Here is a 25,597-nt window from a genome sequence, read left to right on the forward strand (position 1 = left end):
ATTCGTACGGAGCGCTCACTGTCTGTTTCAGGGAAAACTGTAGAGTGGATGCACCCTATGTAAAAACTTATGCGACTTTAGGTTACTTGTAATTTGTCGTTGATATTAAATCTTGCATTTTACATTTACAACATTCACAAATTCGATTTCCACTTTAATCCACTTTACTGATCTCGCGTGTCCAGACCTTTGCGCGACGAAGCTTCGATCGCTTTCCTTAATTAAGCAAAGACACAAAGCATCTTTTGAGAACAAAGTTTACTTACGCGGAAGGATTTAATAAGACGAGTCGATTTAATTACACGACTACTGATACTATTCAAATGCTGCAGACGGATTTTCACGATATTGCGTCGGTAATCATGATGTTGCGTGCAATGACAAAGATTGCGACAGTTCGTTCGATAGGATCGATAACGCGAAAATATGTATGTCGCGAGACGAAAAACGAGCATCGACGTCTAGTCTCTAACGTTGCATCGAGTAACTGTATTTATATTATGGCCTAACGATCAGATTCGTTTGCTCGAGATTATCAGAATCCGTGATGGATTCTGATTAAATCTCGACGCACGAGGAGAAGTCAAGGACTTGGAGCTCTTTCATCCTTTCCGATTGCTAGAGTTATTTAATCTCTACTGTTTGTACCACAACATCGTCGGTATACGTGAGTAGTATTGAAAAAAAAAAATGCGCAAGAATTATTTGTGAAGGAAAGGGATTGGGCGTTATTGTTTCAAAATTAGAGTGCAGTCTCCAATGTTGTTCGTAGATTAACGTGTAGATCAATGTAGACTAGGTAGACCAGGTAGATTAGGTAGACTAGCAACCTAGAAGATGTGACAAGTAGTAGATAGATCGTGTCTTTCTCTCTCTCTCTGTGTTGAGTAAAAGTTTCAACGGCGACGTGTGTTTGCCGAGCAAAAGTAATAAAATAAATTCGAGTGCGCGGATTGGGAAACTCGTTATGCTCAGTTCGTATCACGTGCAAACGCACGCTCGTAGAGTGCTAGCCAAACTTGAGCCATTTGGCCGCTCTCCATGGTCGCGCTTTTCCCGGATACTCACTTTTCCGCGAGTCACACCTCGCCGAAACTTTACGTTCCGATATCCTCGAAATCTACGTTACAGAACGCGATTTCCCCCTTAGAGACGTAAAGCGTTTCTCCAATTCAACCGCGAAGTTCGCGATTGACGATGTTGTCCTCTGATGACGTCGCAATTATTCTTAAAGTACCTTGTTTACTCCCGAGATACATTTTGCATCCCAATACGCGACGCGTATACATTATTTAAAAGTGCACGTCTCCGTCTTACTTATTAGATTTATCGCCTAGAGTTAGCGTGTCTATACGCAGTGTCTTACGAGCGTTCGATATTAATTATTGACAAATTATCGTGACCTGATATATCTTAAGTGTCTATTTCATGTTATGTACCATAGTTCGCCATTTGTCGTAATCGTGACGGTCGAGTTGATTAATCGATGGCGATTACGGTGACTTTATGGCGTTTTACTCGTTGAGCCTCGCTTGAGCGAGTTGCGAATTAATGATAAAAAAAAAAAAAAGAATAAAAAATATTCGCGCGGATATAAATGATATTGATGTCGGAATGCCCGTTGCTATCGGATCTCTGATTCTGTTACTGCCCCAGGATCTCCGATCCGACGCTGAAAGATCGAAGGAGAGGCTACTTAATAATTAAATGCAATTGTGCTCTTATCTGTATTTTATCGATGTCTTTTCGTGTTATAGTTTTAAGATTAAAATGATATAATAATTATTAACACTAATTACCGACGACACGTTTGTCTCGCGTTCACTCACGAACTTTACGACGATTCTGACGGCCAAACCCTCGTTTTTTCTCAACGAGAGGAAAGGATAATTTAACTGACAGAAACGAAGAACGATTGCCTAATTCCTGCACTTTACACGAAAAGATGGAAAACGAACGAACGTGAAACAAAAAGAATACGTGACGGTTCTAATGCGTGATAGTTTTTCTAATGACTGAATATCGAATCTCTAGATGATCAATTCATCTTGAAAGTTCTTCGATTTAAGGAAGTATTATTTGCATTTATTTTTTACGTGCAATAGCGAGTATAAAACAAACAAACAAAAAAAGCGAAGTGCCCTGCATTGACGAATTATTTAAGCGCAACGAGCCGTGTACGACGGTCTGGACACGCGAGTGTAATCATAAGGACTCTAAAAAGTATTCACGACGATCGTACTGTTAATTCAGCAGCTCAACTTAAGTATCGTAAAGTTCTTACGATAGGTTAGCCGATAATAAGACTAGAGTAACACATGTCCCGTGATTGAGATATAAGGAAATTAATAATGATATACATAATACCGTACGATTTCGTTCGCGTCATAGCGGTAACGAATTACTTTTCGATTCGCCCGCGTAATTTTATTGTACGAGCCGAGATAAAAGTGCGCCGTAGTCAAATCTTTGGGAAGACACGGAAGACGAGAGAACTCGGATGCTGGAGAAAACGCGAATTCTAAGCAGCGGAGGAGCCATGGAGCAAATCAAAAAAACGTTACTCGCCTAAGAGGACGCTATTCTGTGTAAATAATTCCCGATATCACCGCATATATATATATATATATATATATATATATATATATATATATATATTCGCTCTCTTTCGAATCTTGGAAAATATGTATATTATATATTCATCGCGCAAGCCAAAGACCTCTTCTCTCTCTCTCTCATCGCGTCGCACAACGCAGAGGTGCGTGTAAAAGCTTCGCAAAGCTATCCTTCCGCTCTGTTGCCGTTGTAATCGTCCTAAAATTTTCCTGACGCTTCGCAGAATAAATCAAATGATAATTTATTGTTAAGTCGCAACGAACGATCACCGTAGATATTTAGAATATTGCGTGAATAACTTCTGAGCCTTAGAGTTAAAATATACCTCAATATAAAAAACCAATTGAACAAGTAAATTGTGACAAAATAAAACATACAGTCTTTTAAATGTAAGTTAATCGCGATGATAGTAATTATATTATTCAATTAACTTTATATCGTGATTGAATCACAATCTCGACTCACGATAATCATAAAAAAAAAAACGAATTACGATCGTTCGGCAACAGAGCCAAAGGATCAATATCAAGCGCATCCGTCATACCGCATTTTATATAACTTGAAAAATCGCGACGTTTGGCGTACGTCGATTACATCTTTAGCATGCCATCATTAGAATTGCAAGTTTCAGCTCGGAAAGTTTCGTCGTTAAATAATGTTTAATATAAAGCGCTCTGAAACGCAGAAATAATATCTCTTTGCTATTCCGACGATTGCGATTAACTTCTGAGCGAAGGAAATGCAATCATTTCGAGCATTCGGGTCGAATTCGGAAGAGATGACACTCGTATGATATGACGGAACGGAAATGTGATTAGCTCGCATAATTAGCATACGTAGATGAAAAGGTAGTTACGAATAAAGTCCAGTGAATCTTTCTAAAATAGTGTATACCGCTGAAATATTATATTGCGCAATGAGAAATTAACTTGCATAAATTATTCGTGTTTTGCAAGTTGCACTTTTTGAAAAGTCTGCGAGATCCGGTGCCATCGTATATATGGTAATATTATTTTATACAGCGTTTCTAAGCGTTTTGTTTTATAGTATGTTTTCGCGATTTAAGCAGAATTGTAAATATTGTTGAAATAGTATTTATGTACGTTTGTCGCATGCATTTATAAATTGCAATTATATTTTTTATCTATTACCTAGATGTAAAGTGAGCAAGTGCGACTTTTTTGTAGTAAACGCAATAATGTTGTCGCGTTTATTACGGAAAGTGTGAGAAAATGATTTCAATTCGCAACACCTCGAAAAATATAATAATTATTATCGCCTCGTAAAAAGATTTTTAAAAAAAACTATGTACTGTGGATTATATCTGAATGGACCGCGATTTTCCTTGGATTGGTAAAATACAAGATATTTTTATGATTAGAAAAAAAAAGTCTAGACGGATCTATCGGATCTATCAAAAATTGACGGGACTTAGGCAACAATGTGCACCAATTAAACAAAATCAGCGCACTGTCGCTTCCACGCTGTAATTAAGATCTAGTTGTTCGAGTTGCCGTGAATCTGCGACTGGTCGAGCGATGTGATTCTACGATTGTGTTGTCGAGTTGCGTACAATAAAGCAATCGTTCAAAGTGCGTCATTATTACACGCAGCCTAAGAACGCCATTGATAAGCGAGTGAAAATTGTGCGTATTGATCTACCACGTGTTAGATCTAAGACCCAGATGTTTTTGAGTTTAACACACGAAAAAAACAATTTTGTTCAAGTATCTAAAAATTTAGCCAGATAAGCATGTGAAAATAATTATGTTGGACTAAAATAATTATATAGGGACACTCAAGCATAATAATAATATTGCAAAAAGCTTTGACATTTTAGCAACCTGTTTGAGTATTTAATATAATTTAGATAGTCCAATAAAATTATCTTCAGATATCTCTCTCTCTCTCTCTCTCTCTCTCTCTCTCTCTCAAGTCTAAAGTTTTAGATACTTCAGCAAAATCATTCTTTCCGTATATCTATGTATAGATAGCACTTCATTACTCGCGTGGGGTGTCTAAAACACCCCCGCCTTATAAATTCCACTGAATGTATGAATACTATTTATACATGTTACTATATTTAACACAAATTGTTTCACAATTTAAAATAAAAATTTCGCATTTATCTTAATTTATCTAAAGGATGTACAATATTATCAATTGTATACAATTTATTCAATTGTAAATCATAAAGAACAATGAAATTGATATATATATATATATATATAATGTTGAAGTGTCAAAACAAAGTAACAAAATAAGGCTCGTGTAAGTTTAAACAACTAAAATGAAATTAAGGTCAATAAAGTTGAAGTAAATAAATTCTATTCTATTCTAATTAAGGTCAATAAACAAAGCAAAGCGATAAAGCAGAGAGATAAAGTTAAAGCAGCAATAAAACATATCAAATTTATTAAAATCAATAAATATAATAAGATGTTTCAACTTTTATGGAATGCCAGAAACACCTTACACGTGTAACTACATTTAAAAAAAAAACCACGCGAGTAATGTAAGGTTAATCAATTTCCAAATACTTTGAGGAAAATTCACGGGTCTAAGATCTACGAGCACGATCAATTTGTCGGTGTTAAGCGTTTAATCTCGCAACGGTCTCGAAGATCCACCAGGATTTTCCTTGAAACGCATCCACACATCGATCAATGAAGAGGCGATCCAAGGATCCGGGAATTCCTGCGATTCTGGATTCCCCGGATCTCTCCAGATCTCCCAGTCCAACTCAGTGAGATCTATAACATACTGGAGCGAGTCATGGAGTAGTTGGGGGTCATTTCTAAACAAGAATTCTGATGCAAAGATGATATTGTTTTTTTTGTCGCTGATTGGCTGATGTTTTACTATCATAGATATAAAAAATAAAAAGATCAGTATTTGCTTGTGTTCCTATTCTCCATCGGGCTGCAGTTTTCTATAGTTTAATATAAGAAAGGCTCGCTTCAGAAAAGAGAGCTATATATTATAGAGCTCACTGGTCGGAGATAGTCGGTGTGTCAAGAGGTAGAAAAAGATTCACGATTCGTCATTTTCACTGTCCTCTCTCCAAAATTGCATTCAGCACGAAACACGTGACGCAATATTCACACGAAGCCTAAGAGACGAGAATGCCAGTAACAATAGTGATAAAACAATGTAAGTTGCGTCGTTGAACTCGCGAGGAATGGAGAAAAGTATGAGAAAGCAAATTACTCTCTCAAGATCGCCTCCAATTTACACCCCCTCCCCTACCCGTCCTCGTTTTCCTAATCGATTAACTTATCGCGTTGGAAGAGAATTGATATCGTTCCGATTACTTCGCCTCAATTGCTATCACGATCAGTCTCGGAAGGTAAATCCGGTCGTAAATTGCGCGATTTATTTTTCGTCTAAGCCCTTAGAGGTAAGGGTTTAAACCCTTTTATGTTTCCGCATCTTAATATTATTCGATATACATCAAACAGAAAACACACGACTGCAAAATGCGCTTTAGGAGAATACAGAAACGTCAAAACGTTTAAATTGCACTGCCAGCCAAACAATAGTTGAAAAAAAATAAAAGTGGGTTTGTATTTTTTATTATTTCAGTAAATAAAAAGGACGGGACACGTGGTGTGTCAAAGTTCAAAGCGTAAAACGGCGTCTAAAATGAGATTTTAAAGCGTCAAACTTAAGCTTTTAAGCCTTAAACCATAAGAAATTGATCAATCACAATCGAAAGGAGACTAATCGACTATAATTTCTTGCGGTTTAGGACTTTTTCTTAAAATCTCTGATGCTTTCCAGCAAGAACACGGCAGAACACAGCAAGATGACACGGTGTAACACCATGAATCATTACTATCCATTTCTACCAATGCAGATTTAATCTTGGTTTTATAACTTTAATCTTAGTTTTATAACTTAATCTTTCTAAGAATCAGAAAAAGATAAAAAGTAAGTTAGACCAAGAAGATTGAAGTTAATCTACGTTGGTAGAAACTGACATACATTCTTGTAGTTTGCCAATGTTAAGTAAAGATGAAACGATCACCGTTTTGCTGGAAAGCATCAAAGATTTTAAGGCGTAGAAATTAAACTTTAAGTCTTAAAGAAAAACCGTAAGAAATTGATTAGTTTGCCGATTATTCTCCTTACATTCGATCGTGATTGATCAATTTCTTACGGTTAAGATTTAAAAGCTTAGGTTTTACACTTTAAAATCTCATTGTAGACGCTGCTTAATGCAGTGCTGATTTGCAATTCTGGACATTGACTAGACTCCAGAACATGGATTAATCATTACGTCAATGTTGTAATTTCTCTCTAAAACTCTTTTAAACCTGTTTTCACAATATATGGTTATTTAAAGGTTAAAGGTTATCAAGAAATTCATGAATGAATTTCATTGATGGATTCTTCGGTGACCTTTAACTTTTAAATAATCATATTCCGTAAAAACACTCTTGAAATGAAGAATGCAATTGTATTCTTAAAGATTGAAAATTGAGCCATTTTTTTTCAAGATAAATATCTCAATTTTCACTCTTTAGGCCTAGTCACTAATATAAGATTAAATTTAATCTTGGCTTAATTAATTAATTTATTTTTTAATTCTTACATTTCAAAAAAGATAAAGAATAAATAAAACCGAGATTAAAGTTAATCTTGTATTAGTGGAGCCGAAAATTAAAGTGGGATTTCACTCCAAATAATTTTTCAAAAATTTCTAACAATGTTACATATACAGTACAAGATGTATTATATTTATGGTTGCCATTTTTTCTGCCAGAGAGATTCCACTATCTTGCCAGAGATTGATTACCACTATTAAAATTACTATCTTATAATGCATTCTCTAGAAAAAAATATCATGAAATCTTTTCCGTTAGTCGGAAAGCTGGAAATTTGTTTAAAAAGTCAGAGAGATAGTAATCATTGATTACATTACATTTATTGTCGAATGGAAAATTATAATTCTGATATAATGTTATTGTTTGTGTTCTACAGTTTAGGTGTCGGTTATGTGTCGCTTTTCTACTTCCATTAAGGATGTTTAGTATTCATTTTCAAAATACTAGAAATTTAATAAAAATTTTACAGATTGTTCTATTATTATGTTTATGTAAAATTTGAGCACAATTTTCTTAATGGTTTAAAGATTATTTAATTTTTTTGTTTGTCTTGTGATTATGTAAAATCGTTTTATAATCGTATAATATTTATTTACAAATTTGATGAAGAAATCAAAGAATTAAATCAAATTTTTATACATATATTAATAAAACAAATTAATATTCGTAAGTTTATTTGAATTCACTTACTCGGTGAAAGATTATTGACTGCAGCAAAATATGATCAAATATGATTTTATTGCATAAATCATTTATTGCATAAACCAAATTATTTTTGTTTTTTGTAATTGATTTCAGAGAGTATTCACGGGGTAATATAAAAGTTTAATATTGACTGATATTAACTATTTTTGCCTGATTATTTGACTGATATTTTATCTGATATTATATACACAAAACATCCTTAAGAAAGTAGAAGGCATGAACGTCGATGTACATCTGCAAGTCAATGCCTATAATTACAAATCTTGGACAGCTTCGCTGTAATATAACGGCATCGAATTCTCAGGTCGGCTCTTTTTAGCTCAAAGTTTTTGCACAGTTCATGTTTCTTCTTTTTCTCTCCACGTTGGAGAAAAAAAGAAAAAAGATGAACCTTGCAAGAAGTTCAGCTCGTCGAAGACGGTGTAAACTAACGATCGTTTAATTACCGAATGTAATTGTCAAGTCACTCACCGGCCACAGGTAGCTCCTTCGCTTTTTCGTCGACAGCACCATTTTCTCATCCGTCGGCTCCTCCATTCCCTCGTCGGGCACGAGAATTAATCTACAGTCGATTGTTCACCAATTAACGCGATAACCAGCCGCCATCAAACGCCATCACGAATATCGGGAAACGATATTGATTATTGATCGCCGCTAATTATTATCACTTCGCGGCGATCAACCGTCACTCAATTCGGCACTCCGTGAACTCCGATCCACTTCGACTGCTTCACGACACACGCGATGTTCTCTCGAGTCTCTGGACAGACAAATAACGGGAGAGTCGTCCGTCACTAAACTTTCGAGTTCCGTTAGGAAAAATCGAACGACGGCAACTTCACACCGGTCACGTTGCGCGCTGCCCGCGACGACCGTCGACAGTAACGAGAATTAAGAACATATTTTTAATCAGAAAGAAACGTGCATGACGATGAATGCTTCAAGTCGGTCGATCGTGTCACAAAGAACGTGCGAGACTTCCAGATTTAATTGCTCTCAGTCGGAAAGTATGCGGCGTAATAAACAGAAAGAATTCGTTCGGTGTGTGCGACATGCGTCTGTTCCGAGTATCTGACGCACTTCTCCCTACCCCCCACCTCATCCCACTTCGCGCGCGCCCGTTACGAAGTGAAGTTACGCGCGAGTCAATGTAAATAAGGCGCGCCCAGCCAGCCGACCGTAGTCAAAACAAAACACTCGCGATCTTGTGTTTTCGGGTTACATTCCAAAACATTTTCTCTGACAAAAATTTTATCGAAATCGAAATATATATACAGTGCACACAACGTACTATGGATCTGTTTTGTAGTTGGACTAGTATTTATTTTTGGAATTTAAAGAATAGATATACAGTGAGATCAAAAAGTATTTGTAATTTAATTAGCAATTTTATACATTGAATATATTATGTTATAACATATATGTACAAATGAGCTTCGCATGTATTTCTGATATTATAAGCTAAATTTCTCGACTGTACGAATATTTTTTGAGCATTCAAACAATGGAACTTTTAATTTTCGCCTATTTTTCAGATGATATATTTTCTATAATTAATACATATTTTTTGGTATATATAATTTTAAGAAACATACAGTCTATTTTATACTTTATGAATAAATTGTTAATTATCGATTATAACTATAATTAACGATTATAACTATAATATACTACCAGTGTCTCTAGATATAATTGGTTTCTATACTGACATTGTTAAAAATATAATCACGAGTTTCCTTTACATATAAATGAAGCTCGTGATTATGAATGAAATTAAAAGTAATGAATTTAACTGAAAATTAAGTTACAGTAGTTAAATGAAATGAACGTGTACATTAAATTTCATAAATTTTCATGAAAAATACATTAAATTTTATGTACATGTACATATAAATATATTACTGTTAGAAATGTAATCACGAGCTTCCTTTACATATAAATAAAGCTTGTGATTATGTATGAAATTAAAAGTAATGAATGATTTAACTGAAAATTAAGTTACTCAAATGTAATAAACGTGTACATTGAATTTATGAAATTTAATATACTTTTAATAAAATTTTATGAAAAGTACATTAAATTTCATAAATTTTCATGAAAAATATATTAAATTTTATGTACATGTACACAAATATATTTTTTAGTTATAAATACATATAGTTATTAAATTTAATGTAATGTCATGAAATTAAATACAAATTGTGTAACTTAAAAATTAATAAAATTTAAGAACATTTCTAACAGTGTAGATTTAGCAAAGAATTAAAGGCAAGAATCAATTATATTAAAAAATCACTAAGTTCTAACGGATTGGTTTTGTTTGCTGAATTAATTGCCAAAGAATGTTCTAATGCAGTCTAGTGCAAGAATAAAAAATAAATATTATATAATATCGAATAAAAGTTATCTCGGAGAAGATATTTTGGAATGCAGCCTATAGGAGAACAATGCTAAAGTAAAGCTTATCAGTTATCGCGTGATTTAACGCGAATAATGCGAAGCTGAGAGCTGCCATTCTATTGTGACGAGACGGAAACAAATAATTTTTGCGAATGATTTGAGCGTGATACTACATATTTGAATGCGAAAATAATATTCTGTTTTTTATTAAAATAATTTGCGATATTATTACATATAAATCGCTGTGTTGATTGGAAACCGATAAGAGTAAAAAATATTGCATTTTTGAGATAATGAAAGGAAAGATCATAAAGATTAAAAACTTAATCTACAATGTGCTATTTACTTCCTGTTTCTCACTTTTTACTTCTCGTCTTTTTCTTCTTTGCGACCATTTTAGCGATAATTATATTTCTTGTCTTTTCCAAAGTTCGTCAACCTTTATCTCGGATAACAGAAAACGAAGAAACAGAAGGCAAAAAAGTAAAGTGATGAAAAAACAAGAAATAACACAGCAAACCGCACACTGTGTAGATTAATCTTAATATATTTTTTGTGGAAAAATAGTACATTTGCAGCAGCTCATTTGCTTATGTAAAAAAGTGTCACAACTTTAATAAAAGATGAAACTCCTAAGCCTGATCTGTAAATCAGACACTACGAATTTTCAAAACTCATGATACACAGTTTTAATGGAAAAAATTATAATTAAAAGTATAACAGTATGGAGACAAAATAAAGTTATAAAAACTACGTACATTCACTGTCGTAATTAAAACTTCTCAATTTAGAAATTTAAAAATACTCTACTGAAACATTGCTAACTTTGAAATGTTACTTGTATTAATACAGCAATATGTAATAATATCGTAATGTATTTTAATCAAAAATATTAATTAATTTTGCAAATGCTAAATAATGTCTACATATTATTTTTAAATTTTTATTGATATAATTATATTTTCTTTTCTATTTTTCTCTTCAACTTCTTTTTTGTCCATCGCTTTCGCATTTTTGCATATCGGGCGCGTAAAATCGATAGTTTTTCGAATTTTTGACGCGAACTTCGCGCCCTTCCAAAGGATCGCTTCCAAAGCGATTTTCTAGGAACTCTACCACAATCGAGTGACAGGCAATCCCGGAAGGAATCGCTTTGATTATCCGCCACGTTCAGTCGCGATTGTCATGATTCGCGCGTAGTTCGTGCAAAGTAAAAACACACAAAAAAACTTAAAGCAGTAAAACGTAAGCAATAACCAATCTATCCAACATGTTGATTTCCTTACTGCTTACGTTTTACTGTCTTAAGTTTTTTGTACACCGTGATCTTGAAACGAAGAATGGAGTTGTCGACAATGAGGAGCGACGTCACATCGATAAAGCAAATAAACACATCCGTTACGTTTGAATGACCGAACGTTCCCGGTGATTTGATGTTGGGTATCATGGTAAGTCTTATGCCTGTTCTACGATAAGGTCGCAAGTAAATCGTAAGAAATTGGGCAGTCGCAGTTGTATATGAAAAAAATAATCGACCTATGATTGGTTAATTTTTTACGGCTTACAGCTTGCGACTTGTAATAAAATGGACTTTATGCGTGGTCTATAATTGGCGTTTTTCAGCAAATAAACGGTCAGACACTGAGTAACACAGTGAATCATTTCGTCCTTGTGTAACGTAAACAACGAGAATGTAATGATTGTGTTACACTGTGTCCTTATTGGAAAACATGCAATGGCAGTAGCAGTAGCGGATAAGGCTGTAAAAGTAAGAAATTGAACCAATCACAGTCGAATGTGAGAAGAATTATCGACTGTGATTGGTCAATTTCTTACTCTTACAGTCCGCTACTGCCATTGTACCACGTATTAAAATTACAATGAGTGTAGTAAGCCTTAAGGGATACCATTTTCCGTAACTCCGGATCTACAATAGAGTTCTAAGCCTTAAGCCATAAGAAATGGACGAATCATAGTTGATTATTCTTTTCGAATTCGACTATGATTGGTCAATTTCTTACGACTTAAGGCTTAAAACATCTAAATGCGTCGTCTACAATATGTGAAATAATATATAAACAAAAATAATTTTGCTACAAACGCAAAAGGCTTGCAAGATTTATTTGTCAAATTTGTTTGCTGTTTATAGCAAACAAATTTGTATACTTGACAAATATTTTGCATTTGTTGCAAATATAATAATTTTTGTAGCGAGTATAAAAAATAAGTATTTGTTACACCTGCAAATAATTTTCGATGTCCATATTTGCAAGTAGAATTTGCCGTCATGGTATAGGATTGGCATTCGTAGTAAATTTTTTCTCTCTAAGAAGCTTGATGTAAGAAGTAACAGTAAGAAATTGATTAATCACAGTCGAATGTAAGAAGAATAACCGACTATAAATGATCAGTTTCTTAAGGCTTAAAGCTTATTACACCTATTACGTTTCGGGATTAATGCTTTGAAGTATTTTTTGATCGGTCAATCGTAAAATTCTCTTTTCTGACTGGTCAATCCAATGCTTCAAAGCATTTGTAGTAAACTTTAACCGCACCCTTAATTGCATAAAAGAAGAAAAGAAAAAATCATGCACATAGAGCATTTGATACAGAATTACCTTCCTTTCCGCAGTTCCATAAGAGGCACCATTATTTTCCGATGATTTCTCGCGAGTTCTGGAATTTGATCTTCGAACGATTCTTTTATTTTATTTTATTTTTTTTCTTTTACATTCTGACGCGAAAAGTTAACGCAACTTCTCTCGTAATTGTGTCGTCCTGAGGACGCATTCGTCGAAACGACAGTGTATAAAGTACCAAGAGGATGTTTCTCGATCTGTTCGCTCATCGTCCATAAGATCGAAGCTCGAGGCGGCTGTCTGCGTGTCGCGATTAATCCTCCCACTCCTAAATTATACCTCTCTTTAATTTCCCCAAGAATCCAATATCTAAGTAGCTTTAGTTAAATTTAATTAGCGCAATAACACGTCGACAATATTTATTACTTTTAATTTAAGTATCTATCAAAATAAAGACAATAATTTAACGTGATTTATTTTACCTCATTATTAATGCACGAAATAATCCGTCGAAATGAGAAGTGCTCCGCCAATTGCATAATATTGCGTATCGATAGGGAATGAGAGGATTAATGATAAAGCGGAGAGTCGTGTGGAAAATACGGAAGGAAGAGAGAGATGGAGAGAGTACACGAATATTTAAACCGCAACCGACCGCGGACGTTAATTAGTTGCATAGCAATTAGCAGTAAGTGACAGATAGATGAACTTTGTATTATCGTACACCTCGCGCTAGAATTTGGCGTAGCACGAGTTTTAACTTGATGCGCTAATGTTACGCACTTTGGCGACGATTATTATTATTATACTGCGCGTATGAAGGCGCGTGCCGATATAAATATATAAATATATATATAATTATATATATATATATACATATATATATATATATATATATATATATATATATATAAGAATATGTTATATATATGAGAGATGAAAGGAAAAAAAGAAAATGTTGCTAGCTAGCGTTGTAGACGATACAAAGATGGCTTTAGTGTATATAGTTTTGTAAAGTGTTAACTATAGTGAGGAGAGATTTATGATTATATGTATAATATATACATAAACAATACATTGCTGCGAAAACGTATGAACTCGTACGTTTTCCAATTGGTATCATTAATTACGAATTCTCGTTGGCGATTGGAGAAGCGCGTGAAATTGGTGAACCGTCTCATCGTTTCGTTAAACATAGCTGCATTACTAATATATCGTAAGACCGCGGGGAACGTTGACGATTACGTATATAATATGTGATATACGCGTGAAAAATTTTAAGCTGTCAATAGAATGTCCTAATATTAAATATTATAGTGCCATTACACGGTTTTTTCGTCACTCACCTCTCTCACGTTTCATAGAGAGCAGGTATATTGTATTATTTCTGTTTTATTTGACTAATTTTACTTTAAAGTCCACTTTAAGTAATCTATAAATTGCGTCACATTATTATACAATTCTATTTATAATTTTATATGTCGTATTTAATACGAGAAACATTTGAAGAAATAAAATATATCTATGGAATATTCGCATATCTAAAATGTACATTAAAATATATATTTTTAAGAACTGAAATATATATCATGCATAAGATATAAAATTATAAATAGAATTTTAGCTTGTGAGAATTCGATAAATCATGGATTTCTAAGCAAAGTGGATTTTACATTTACAGCGTATCTCAAAAATTTTCCAGGAAGAAGCAGCCACGAATAAGGTAAGAGAAACGTTCTTGTACAGAGAAACTTTCATAGTATTATCCATATAAAGTACTTTTTTTAGTAAGCTGCGAAATTACTCATATTACGATCAGACTTTTTATTAATTCGACGATACTTATGCATATTCACATCCCACATTTAACGTTGTATGTAGAATGTCAATACCGGTCATGGTTTACAGTTTCAATAACAGTTACAGCGATCAATCGGACAATTCGACGGATAACGCATGCAACGTCTCAGGCAATATTGGTCCGCTCCAGGTTTATCAGCGATATCTCCAATAGCGTCGCAAGTGTTCCTGTAATCATATCGAAACAAGAATCAAAGAGGAATTTTTGAAAATACGAATACTAAAAAAAAAGTCATGAAAGTCATAATCATTTAATTCTTTAATCCTGCTGGTCCGTTCAGATCTATTTAACAAAATGTAATTTATTTTTTGACTAATATTAAAAAAATCTTTTTTCTATATTTGATAACTTTGTCTGATGATGTAAAACCTTTTTCTGTGAAAATTATTATTTAATTTTTATTTTTTAGAGCTTTCTAGTCATATCTACCTAAACAATGCATGATAGTATAATAAATTTGACTCTCAAAATGTAATTTACCTTCTTATTAATATTTTATTAAAAAAATTTTTTCTCTAGTATTTAATAACTTCGTTATCGTTAAAATCAATTTTCCGTGAAAATTTTTTATTTTTTATTTTTTAAAGTTTTTTAATCATATTGACCCAAATGATATGATCGTATAGTAAAGAATAGATTAGCAGGGTTAATGCAATTCCGAGTCAATAACAATTTATTGCTTAAACTCGCGCGCCGATCAATTTAATGGATACTCACAGGCAGTGACAGACACCAGGCGGACAGTTCGACGGGATGCGAATGCAATTCACTTGACACCAATTGGTCATATTCTGCCTGTATCGATAAGCCGCAGTTGGCTCGCACACTTGAACTCTGAAATCGTGAAACCCATGCACGTGCGTGTCGTATCGACAACAATTGAGCGTTTGACGCTGACACGCGCGCGAATTAACGTATCCTTTTAACACAACGATTCTCACCTCAATGGCCGTGCGAACGGCGCGGTGGAGTATTTTGGACCTATCGAATACAGCTCGTAAAGAATATTCTGATACAAAAATCGCGGTGGTATCCCACCGGTACTGGTGACGATGCTCACGTCGGCGCAGTTCCGGAAAGTTTCTGGTCTTCCACATCCGACGGCTTCTGTACCGTTTTCACAGGTGCCCCACATGTTTCCTGATAGTAAAACAGACGTGATAAGAGATCGCTCTCGAAGCGACATAGCCCAGGGTAGCAAGATCAGCCAGTAGTCATTTTGAGTCGGAATCCATAGTCTGTCCTTAATCTCAAGACAATCTCAAGCAATCTCTTAAGATGCTAATACTCTCTGATTGGATCATGACATCTCAAGCACTAGCTTAAGATATCTCGAATCTTGAGCAACGTCTATGGATTCCGTCCTTGACGTTAGTAATTAATCATTTCGAATTGGTGACGTCATGTTATCTGCACTGTTAAAACATTTTATGAAATTTAATGTACTTTTAAGTTATACAATTTGAATTTGATTTCATGGCATTACATTATAAATTTAATATATTTATATAACTGAAAAGAAAAAATATTGCGTACATGTACATGAAATTTAATACACATTCATTACATTGAAGTAATTGCAACTTAATTTTCAGTTAAATCATTCATTACTTTTAATTTCGTTCATAACCACGAGCTTTATTTACATGTGAAGGAAGCATTTCTAACAGTGTATTTAAGATGTAATAATGACGTTATCTTTTTGATCAATTAACGATATCATTTATTTATCCATTCTATGATGTCCCAAAAAAAACAAACAAATTTGACAAGAGTCAAAAAACAAAAAATCAAAATGATTTAATTTTGATTCTTCATTTCTCAATAAATATATCAATTTGTCAAATTTTGTAACAAAAGTCATCATTTTGATTGCCGTGACGTCAAAATAAAGTGAACTAACTATAAAGTGAATTAACTTTCTCTTAACTTGGTGCATTTCTTGGGGTATTTACAATGTTACACTTATTGACGTCAATGGATGACCAATTAACGACGTACTGGTAACGTTATTAGTGATCAATTAATAATGTCATTCATTTATGCTGTTAGTAACATGAAAATAAAAACATATTTTCAACATTGGTTTATGACTGTAACAAGTCCATGGGTGGTATTCATAGTCCGTTCTTATTTCAAGACTATCTTAAGTAATGTCTTAAGACGCTAATACGACTCTCTGATTGGTTCGTGACTTCTTAAAACTACATTTAAGATGGTTTTGATTATAAGATCTATTATAATCTGACTATGAATACCGGCCCCATGTCTTTTTTATGACGTTTGGACATCACCTTCGTTCATAGAAATGACTAATTAAATAAGACGACATCTTGCTACCTGGAAGAAACGGGAAGAGTAATGCACGATAAAATTTCGTAACCTGTGTAATAGTTCCACTGAATGACGCATTGCGAGCACGTTATGTACGATGGTAACGTTACCATGTACTTAATGATGCCCTTCTTTCCTGTGTCGTGCGGAATTTCAAAACGGACGTCCTGCGTCCCGGACACGTACAAAGGATAACTATGCGATTAAGATGCATTAGAAAGCAGCAGTTGCACGTACCACTTGTAGAGATCACTTACGAATCGAAACACTCCTGAGTTGCTTCGCGCGACGGATCGTTATTAGGACAAAGATACATCTCGAATCTTCCATAATGATTGGCTGTTAATTCTATTTCCACCTCGATTTCCTTTAAACAGATTATACTGATATTGTATAATAAAACGAGTATCATAAGTCCCCAAAAAAGACACTGAAAAAAATGTTGTATCAATAGTATCATTTTCATTGAAAATAATTTTGTTTATTCAATGACTTTTAATGAAACTGCAACAAATATATTATGCTCTTGTTTTAATAAAATTTTATTTCTTTCATTAATACTGTTGTTGAATCGACGAGATTATTTTCAATTAAAATAATACTGTTTACAGCATTGTTTTTCAATGAAAAAGAACAGTCAATAAGAACCAAACGCAGATATTAGAGAATAGAATTAAAACATTTGTTGTTGAAATATCATATAACAACTGCGAATGTTTTGGCTGTAATTTCGGTTTTTTTTTTCAGTGCAATAAAAATTATACAACAAATGCCTTTTTATTTTGATTTTGATTATTATAAGTTTCAGCAGCTGATATTTTCTTCATAAATACAACGAAAATATAACGAAATAATTGTACTATTTAAAATTTGCATGCATTACGTTGGTGTGCGAAAATATCAGAAGTTACATTACCTGCCCCAAGGTGTAGTGTCGAACGATGATCCCATTTGCGAACTCGCCACCGGCTTCGTGTGGACGCTGACTCGAGTGATATGCATCTCCGCAAACGCCACACTTGCCTTTATTCTGCTCCCAATGCACTGATGAACAATAGCCATCGTCAATATTAGCTTTAACGCCGAACACCCACGATGATTACAGCGGATTAATCGTAACTTGCAAGAACGAACCTGCGTATCCACCGCAAAAAAGCTCATTATCATTATAATTGACTGGATTCGGATAGCCGAACCGCCACATTGCATTTCTTGAAGGCGGATCCATTAATCTTCCATGGCCGTGGATGTCGAGTACCTTTTCAAAGGTTCGTGACAAAAGGTAGGTTTGAGAGCAAGAAGTAATTCAAATAATTGCGTAAAAATGAAACTGTTACTTTGCGCCTTGCTTCGATCGTGCTATACAATGCAATGCCATTAAATGGGCGGCCTCGTTAACTTTTACTCGCGTGAGTGAGATATTAAGGGCGCGTCTGTGGGAAAGTGCTGCGAAACGGCGAATTGTACGAGGTTGGGCGTATTTAAGGAATATATTGAAAAACGAGTTGGTCGAACTTTCATTGCCATTGGCAAAAAACAAGGCCTTTTGGACTTCCTTAAAATGTATATAAAAAGGCCTCTGTGCGATCGAGAGAATGGAAATCCTTTTAATAATCTTAATTGTCATTCACATTATTAAAAAAAAAAAAAACAAAATCTTACTTGCATGAAGAAATGTAATGCTACGAGCAGGATATTGTTTCGTTGATGCCTGATGATCATGTTTTCCTGAAACCATAGTATTACTGCAATTAGTAAAGTATTCCTGTTTATTCGTGTTCGGTCGAAGTGATTTGATTTTTAAATAGTGAATGAATAATACATGTAAAATATAGTCTAAAAAAGCTATCATTCTTTGTTATAGACAGATAAAAACTCCATTACGGAATAAACGAAGCGATGCGGTGCATCATTCAACGTCGAGCTTTATGTTAACTCGGTCAATTATGAACTTCGTATTCATCTCGCATTTAACTCCTATTAGGAGAAGTTTTCAGGGGCATGAAAACTTTTCCAAACTTGGAATTAGACATTGTGACCAAAACTTCAATTGCATAGTGATGAGTTCCGTCTTCGAATGATGGGGAATGAGATTACAAAGAAACAAGATCATGCCGGATGTCCTTGAATCAGCTGGTAGAAGCCAAATCTTGCGTAAGAAAGTGAAGCAACGTGTATTGTGCCACTGGTATCGTTACGACAATAATGGTAAACGTCATTGGCGTCTTATGTCACATATTATCAAGCGATACACGTAGCGTAGGATTAGGATCGGCGCCAAGGATCGTCCCGGGCATTCTTTCAGCGGATAAAGAATATAAATTTTTATGTCGATGTTTAGAAGAAATCTTAACCCTAATAGGATTACCTTTGGGTCATTGGTGCATTTCTTTTCTTTCATTTTTTTATATACAACAATATTATATGCAACAATTGTATATATATATATATATAAAACAATTTATATAAATTTATTATAAATATACAATTTTCTAAAGATGTAAAAATACATACAAATTGCTTAATAATTTTTATATACTTGTAAAAATGATAAAAATTAGTGTAGTAAGGGTGCCAAAAACTAAGGTGAAGATTAAGGATTGATATTCGTTTTCGATTAATCATAAAAATGTAATTATTTGCACATGGATTAGCATATCGAATGAAAATGAAATTCGCTGACGTGTACACGTGTCATTGACAGCTGTTTGACACGCGATGAGATATATGGTGATCTTAAGTGACAGCATCCATTAGGCTCTAATATGAACCATTTACAATGTCGCAGTCTCAATCAGCAGCTGAATTTGCACGTCGAATTTTGATGAGATAAAACTGTAGATTCATCATTTGCGACAGATGCTTTGATTTGAAAATAGACATAACGGTAATAAGTTCTACATCGTTTTTTAACACGATGGTATAACTGTAACCCTCAAATGCGACTAATTCAATATCTAATATACATATAACAATTCTTATAAAATGTTAATATTAAAGGAATTAATATTTCAAATAATATTAAAATTAATATTAATTGTATTAATTATTTTATTTACATTTGATTTATTCCTAGAGTCATAAAATTATTTTTATTTGAATATTAATTATGTAACAATAATCTTTATATACAATAATTACATACATATAGATTTTATTCTTTGTTGAGTCTTAATCTTTTATTGTGTGCAACAAATTTACAGTTTATATGGTTGAATTGATCAAAAGTGACTCCGCAATAACAGGATTTGTGGAGCCACAATGAGACACATTTGCCTTGTAGTCCAATTAAAACGAAAGATTCAGCGAAAATAAAACAAACCCGGTTAACCTTCGTCGAGAGCAGCTGGTCAAATCGCAGTGCTAAATGAAAGAGAGCACAGCCAATTCCCTTCGAAGGGAATTCTCTTGGAAGAATTCGCGTGAAGTGGACGGAGATGCGACATAATGGAATTCAAAGCTACATAGCGGGATGACGCATAAATCTAACACTTATAACGCAAGGCTGTCTGGTTCTGAAAACAATGTTCCTCACTCTTTCTCGACCTCTTTACTGTACTGCGATTTTAGCATCGAAATTTCTCCCACGCGAGTGGGAGTCAATTTTTAGAAGTGATGCTAATCGTGGTTGTAAAATGCGAAATAAATGGAATTTTAACTTTGAGAATAAACATGAGCCAAGTATCGTGCCGAATTCCTTCGTGAAGCGAATGACCGAGAACGATTCTGCGAGCCCGGATTAAATCAGTCATTTACAATTAATTCTTTCTCAATATTATTCTCCATCTTCTTCCGTTAGATTTACAGTACCGTGTCAATTTATCTTTTTTTCACACGTCCTAAATTATATTTATAACTGTACAAGATTGCTCGTTCAAATTTATCGGACCTACTGACAGTTTTCTTTATTGGTTTAATATCTCGATTTATAAACATACCAGATGAATGGGGGGAACAAGAAAAGATAAGTCCGCATAATTACGAGCGATTATAAGGTCGGCGTTTAAATCCTCCTCGTATCGTATTCTCTTCATATATTGGGTCGATCGCGTTTCGAAAGTTGCAGTCATAAATTATGAGTCATTTGCAAGGGCAATTCTCTTTATCAGTTAATAAACTCGTGACATAAAAACGTTTGCAAAATCCTTGTTTTCTTGAAACTAATATAAATTCTATTAACTCTTGATACAAGAAACGGAGACGCATAACACCTATCGATACGGCTCGCGAATGTGCATTAAATATCGTGAAGAGGCAATTTTTTGATGACAATGACCAGTAAAAATTATTAACGATCAATGAACATTTAACAGTATTTTAATGTGTAGAGGAGAAGGTGATATTATGACCAGTGTATATATTGCCAGTGTATATGCTCCCTTAATATATATAATATCTCCGCTATTATATAAATTAAATTAAATTAAATATAGAGAATCCTAATGATTACTTACGGAATTATTTGTTTAGTAGCTCGCCGTTACAACATGATGCTAATATATAATACTAATACTCAATAATCAGCACTTATTAAAATGCATTTTTACTTTTAAGTATTTCAAGTTTTTCGAAACGTTTTCTGAGATACATTTTAGCATTTAATTACATCTACTTCCTCATTTTTCTTAAATTTAAGCATATTATCAGGAATATATGTATTTTTGAGTATTATTTGCTATTTAACATTTTATTTGACTGTATATATTTTAAGTTATGCAAATTTAAACAATAGCATTTTGCTAATGTGATCTTCTATGGATATTGATTACTCACAAACCTCTTTTTTGAAGTTTTCATATCAAAATAATTATTTAATAATCGATTGATAAGCTCTACTATTAATTTATAGTTTATATTACGTGTACTATTTTTAGTATTGAAATTTTTTAGTGCTAAGTAGCTTATACTTTCATTTGCATACATTTTAAAATGTCTTACTTTTTGTTAATTTTATAACTAAATACTGTTTTCTAAATAAAGCTAATATTTTAAAGCTATTTTTATGAAAGGCCACATTACCATACATTTTTTTCTTCGAATTATTATGCAATGTCGCCACATTTTAATTAATAGTTTAATAATAGTATCCTAAGTAATAAATATTTTGTAACTTTGAGTCCAGAATCGATTCAACAACATTTTAACGAATGTAATTATCAAGTTTTAAACTTAAATATTGATTATTAATGAAGTTATTGTAACTGGGGTGCTATATAATGTACCATCTTCTTCTCTAATGATTAAATCGTGTTATCATTTGCATTTTCAATAAAAAAAAAAGAGATTATCGATCACACTCAAGGATTGATGATCTATCCAATTGCGAAATCGTTAAATTAAAATCGGGTTCGCCGGGTTGCACCGGTTTGAGAATACGGCATAGTAAAATAAGAGAGAGAAAGGAAAAAAGAGATTGACGCACCTTCTGTTTCCACGTCAAGTCAAGGTCGCGAGAACGCCACAAATTCATCTAAAGACTAGAGATTACGGGAGCAATCAAGTTTAAAGACGAGATTCAGTATCGCGAATTGCTTCGATCGACTTGCAAATATATACGGGAGAATCACATTATTGATAATATTGCCCAACATTATTTTTCAATACGAGTGTGAATAATTATTTTCGATATATTTTTATCTGTTGAATACACACAAATCCGTTATCCAAGTTTGGCTATCGTGTAGTAAATTGTTTTTAAATTTTATTAATGCTACGCAAAAGTACCAACTTTTAGCTTTAAAATGCATTTTCTTTATAAGAGATTTTTTGTTTCCAAGAAATAACGATTTGAAAATAGCTCTGTTCTCATATACTTAATACGTGGAAAAAGCATTTTATTCTGTTTAATTTTGCGTTATGTGGAAAGTGTTTTTATATTAATGTAGTATAATCGGATCATATACAAAATAAAAAGCAATATGAAATTGATAAAATACATTATATACACCAAAGAGCTTATAATTTTAACTCATTAAAGATTATAATCTTCTTACTTTTTCATATTTTGTTAATTTTCTATTACCTTTTATACTACGTTAGCACAAAAACACTTACTTTTCATATAATGTAGAATTAAAATAAAATAAAACGTCTTTTCACGTACTAAATGATCATTCTATGATATAAGAAAAGAGCTATTTTTAAATTGTTCTATCTCGAAAACGAAACATACCGAAATGAAACAAAATGTATTTTAAAGCCAAAAATTGATACTTTCGCGTGGCATTAATAAAATTTTGAAAAAATTATTAACAGTGTTAACAGTGTCATGAAAACCCTCGAAATCATCATTTTCATCTTTTTGACATCATTTTTTTCAAAAATTATGACGTGAGCCAAATTTGATCAACAAATTCACTTAGCAACAAAAATAAATCGAAAATGAAATTCACACACGTATTGCAAAAAAAAAAGTCAAATTTTGTCAGGCAATGTAATTGCTTATTGGTTTATAAAAGTAAAACTATCCCTTACGCGATCGATCTTTGAAATAATCGACATTGATGCCATAATTAAATGAATTTTTGGATCACTCCTCGCCGGCTTCGTCCGGTACTAACAAATTATGAATGACGACACGTAGAGTCGGTAGATATCGGTACCGTAAAGTCATACTCACTCGAGTGCACGTGCTCGGCCTGATCGGATTGTTAAGCAGGTGAGAATCGGCTCTCGGAAAGGGTGTTCTCTTTCGGAATGGATTGCAGGTTGTCACCTGGGAAGACAGTTCCGCACGATCGGACGGACCCACTCGAGTGCGTTCACGCGAGTGACAATGTGCGTGCGTCGTGCACGGCCCAGAGCTGCCCAAAAACACGACCACCTCCAACCGTAGGCACAGGACTTTGAGGCGTGGTTTCCAGGTAAGTCGGATGGGTCCCACCTGTATAGTGGGGATGATCAGAGGCTGAAAGCTGGAAAATCCTCGATCGCGGTCCATTTGGCATTCGCTCGAAATTGTATCGTCCGACCTCTCGTCGATCATTCGCATGCTCGCACGTTTTCAACATAAAGTTCGTATTCGAACCATGAGAAAAATACGGTATCCTTATTCTGTCAAATAAGATCCACTGACTGACAGATTGGTTTATTGCTTTCGTCTGAAACCTGTCCAGTCATCGATTTCTTTATACTCTGTCTCGAGACAAGAGCGATCGTTACTGATTATTTGCCTTCCGCCTTTCGCAATGGGGTCAAGCGCAGCATAAACACTTTCAACTATGTATACTGAAGGCACGTGCCTGTAGATCTACATACATCTATATACGTGTACATATTAGATCGTTCGGAAAGTTCGTTTCAATTTCACGAGCCCTCAGAATTCATTACGATCAATTCTTCGCCAATAAGGAACATTCATTTTGGAGCAAGGGTATCGTGCAGTTACCCGAGAGATGGACCAAGGTCATTGAATGTATTTTTTGTAATCTAAACTTTTCTTTATTATCCCTTCTCCCATTCCTATTGAACTTCCCAATTACAAAGGATATTCTCTTTATTTAATCGTTATTATGCTTTTATTTTGTTAAAATAGAACGTTACTCTGGAAGATAGAAGTTCTTTTCATAACACTGCATCTGTTAAAAATTAATCTAACATCGAGATTAAGAATAATTTGTAACTTTAATTATTATATCGTTGGAACTCGATCAAAATATTTACCATTATATCAATTTACTTTTATTACATAATATTAATACATAATTTATAATACCTTCATTACAATTTTTCAACAGCTTTTCACAAATGCAATTTTATCAAACATTTAAAAAATACAAGCTCAATTTGATACTAATTAGTAGAATGTAGATACATGACTTTTGTTTGAACGTTTTATGCGTTATTAGGACATTTTTTAATTTTGATTAATTAGTAGAATTTAGATATGCGGCTTTTATTAAACGTTTGTTTGTTAGAAGAAATTTGGAATCCATTGTGACATAATTATTTATAATCTTTACCTTTAATATTGAGAATGACCTATAGTCGATGAAACGTTTGTTTTTAATGTATATTATAAGGATGATTATAAATAGCAGCAATTAAGAACTGACTGTTGTTTTTAGCTCTTTTTTATTATATCTACAAATTTGATTTTATTCAATTGAACGTTGTTTCTTGAATATTATGAACATATTTGTTTCAATAAAGTTACACTTTGAATGAAATATTGCGTCTTGAACTTACAAGATTTGAAACGAACTTTCCGATAAACCTAATATATGTATAGATATATTTATAGCTGTATTGTTCAGTGGTGGTCAAATAACGACCACCACTGAACTACCAAATTCAATAATTCTTGTGAATAACGTATGATAATAATAGAATAATAATAGAATCTCGATTATATCTTAATTAATTATGTACGCCAAATTAACATTAAATTAACATCAAATTACAAGTTTGTTATGTGACATAACTTAACATCGTAAATGATTATGATAAATATGTACGAGGCTCGTAAAACGAGGGATACTCAAAGGAAGACT

The 25,597-nt window shown here is 33.5% G+C and overlaps 3 protein-coding genes across 5 annotated transcripts in view; 1 reads left to right on the forward strand and 2 right to left on the reverse strand.

The window, feature by feature from the left end:
* The window catches only part of MICAL-like (protein), an 80,213-nt gene extending 71,707 nt beyond the window's left edge, over positions 1 to 8,506 (reverse strand). Inside the window, exon 1 of the mRNA XM_087411125.1 lies at positions 8,403 to 8,506. The gene's annotated coding sequence lies outside the window, so the exon portion shown is untranslated. The remainder of the gene's footprint in view (positions 1 to 8,402) is intronic.
* Positions 1 to 14,235, forward strand: part of LOC105144269 (uncharacterized) — a 31,370-nt gene extending 17,135 nt beyond the window's left edge. For all 3 annotated transcript variants that reach the window (XM_087411130.1, XM_087411131.1, XM_087411132.1), the window contains one exon: positions 32 to 14,235. In XM_087411130.1, coding sequence (XP_087267256.1) covers positions 32 to 92 — 61 coding nt within the window. In that variant the 3' untranslated portion in view covers positions 93 to 14,235. The remainder of the gene's footprint in view (positions 1 to 31) is intronic.
* Positions 14,236 to 14,710: 475 nt separating this feature from the next.
* LOC105144271 (uncharacterized) lies at positions 14,711 to 25,256 on the reverse strand. Its single transcript, XM_011053073.2, has 9 exons — positions 23,725 to 25,256; positions 18,768 to 18,833; positions 18,240 to 18,363; positions 18,022 to 18,149; positions 17,363 to 17,472; positions 17,155 to 17,300; positions 15,713 to 15,911; positions 15,489 to 15,605; positions 14,711 to 14,938 (listed from the first exon to the last, which is right to left on the reverse strand). Exons 1-9 carry the CDS (start codon positions 24,094 to 24,096, stop codon positions 14,821 to 14,823), a joined length of 1,380 nt encoding a protein of 459 aa, XP_011051375.1. The 5' UTR covers positions 24,097 to 25,256; the 3' UTR covers positions 14,711 to 14,820.
* Positions 25,257 to 25,597: the final 341 nt, after the last annotated feature.

This window comes from Acromyrmex echinatior, chromosome 11, assembly GCF_024713525.1.
Source record: "Acromyrmex echinatior isolate Ae372 chromosome 11, ASM2471352v2, whole genome shotgun sequence".
In the NCBI taxonomy this organism is placed as follows: Eukaryota; Metazoa; Arthropoda; class Insecta; order Hymenoptera; family Formicidae; genus Acromyrmex; species Acromyrmex echinatior.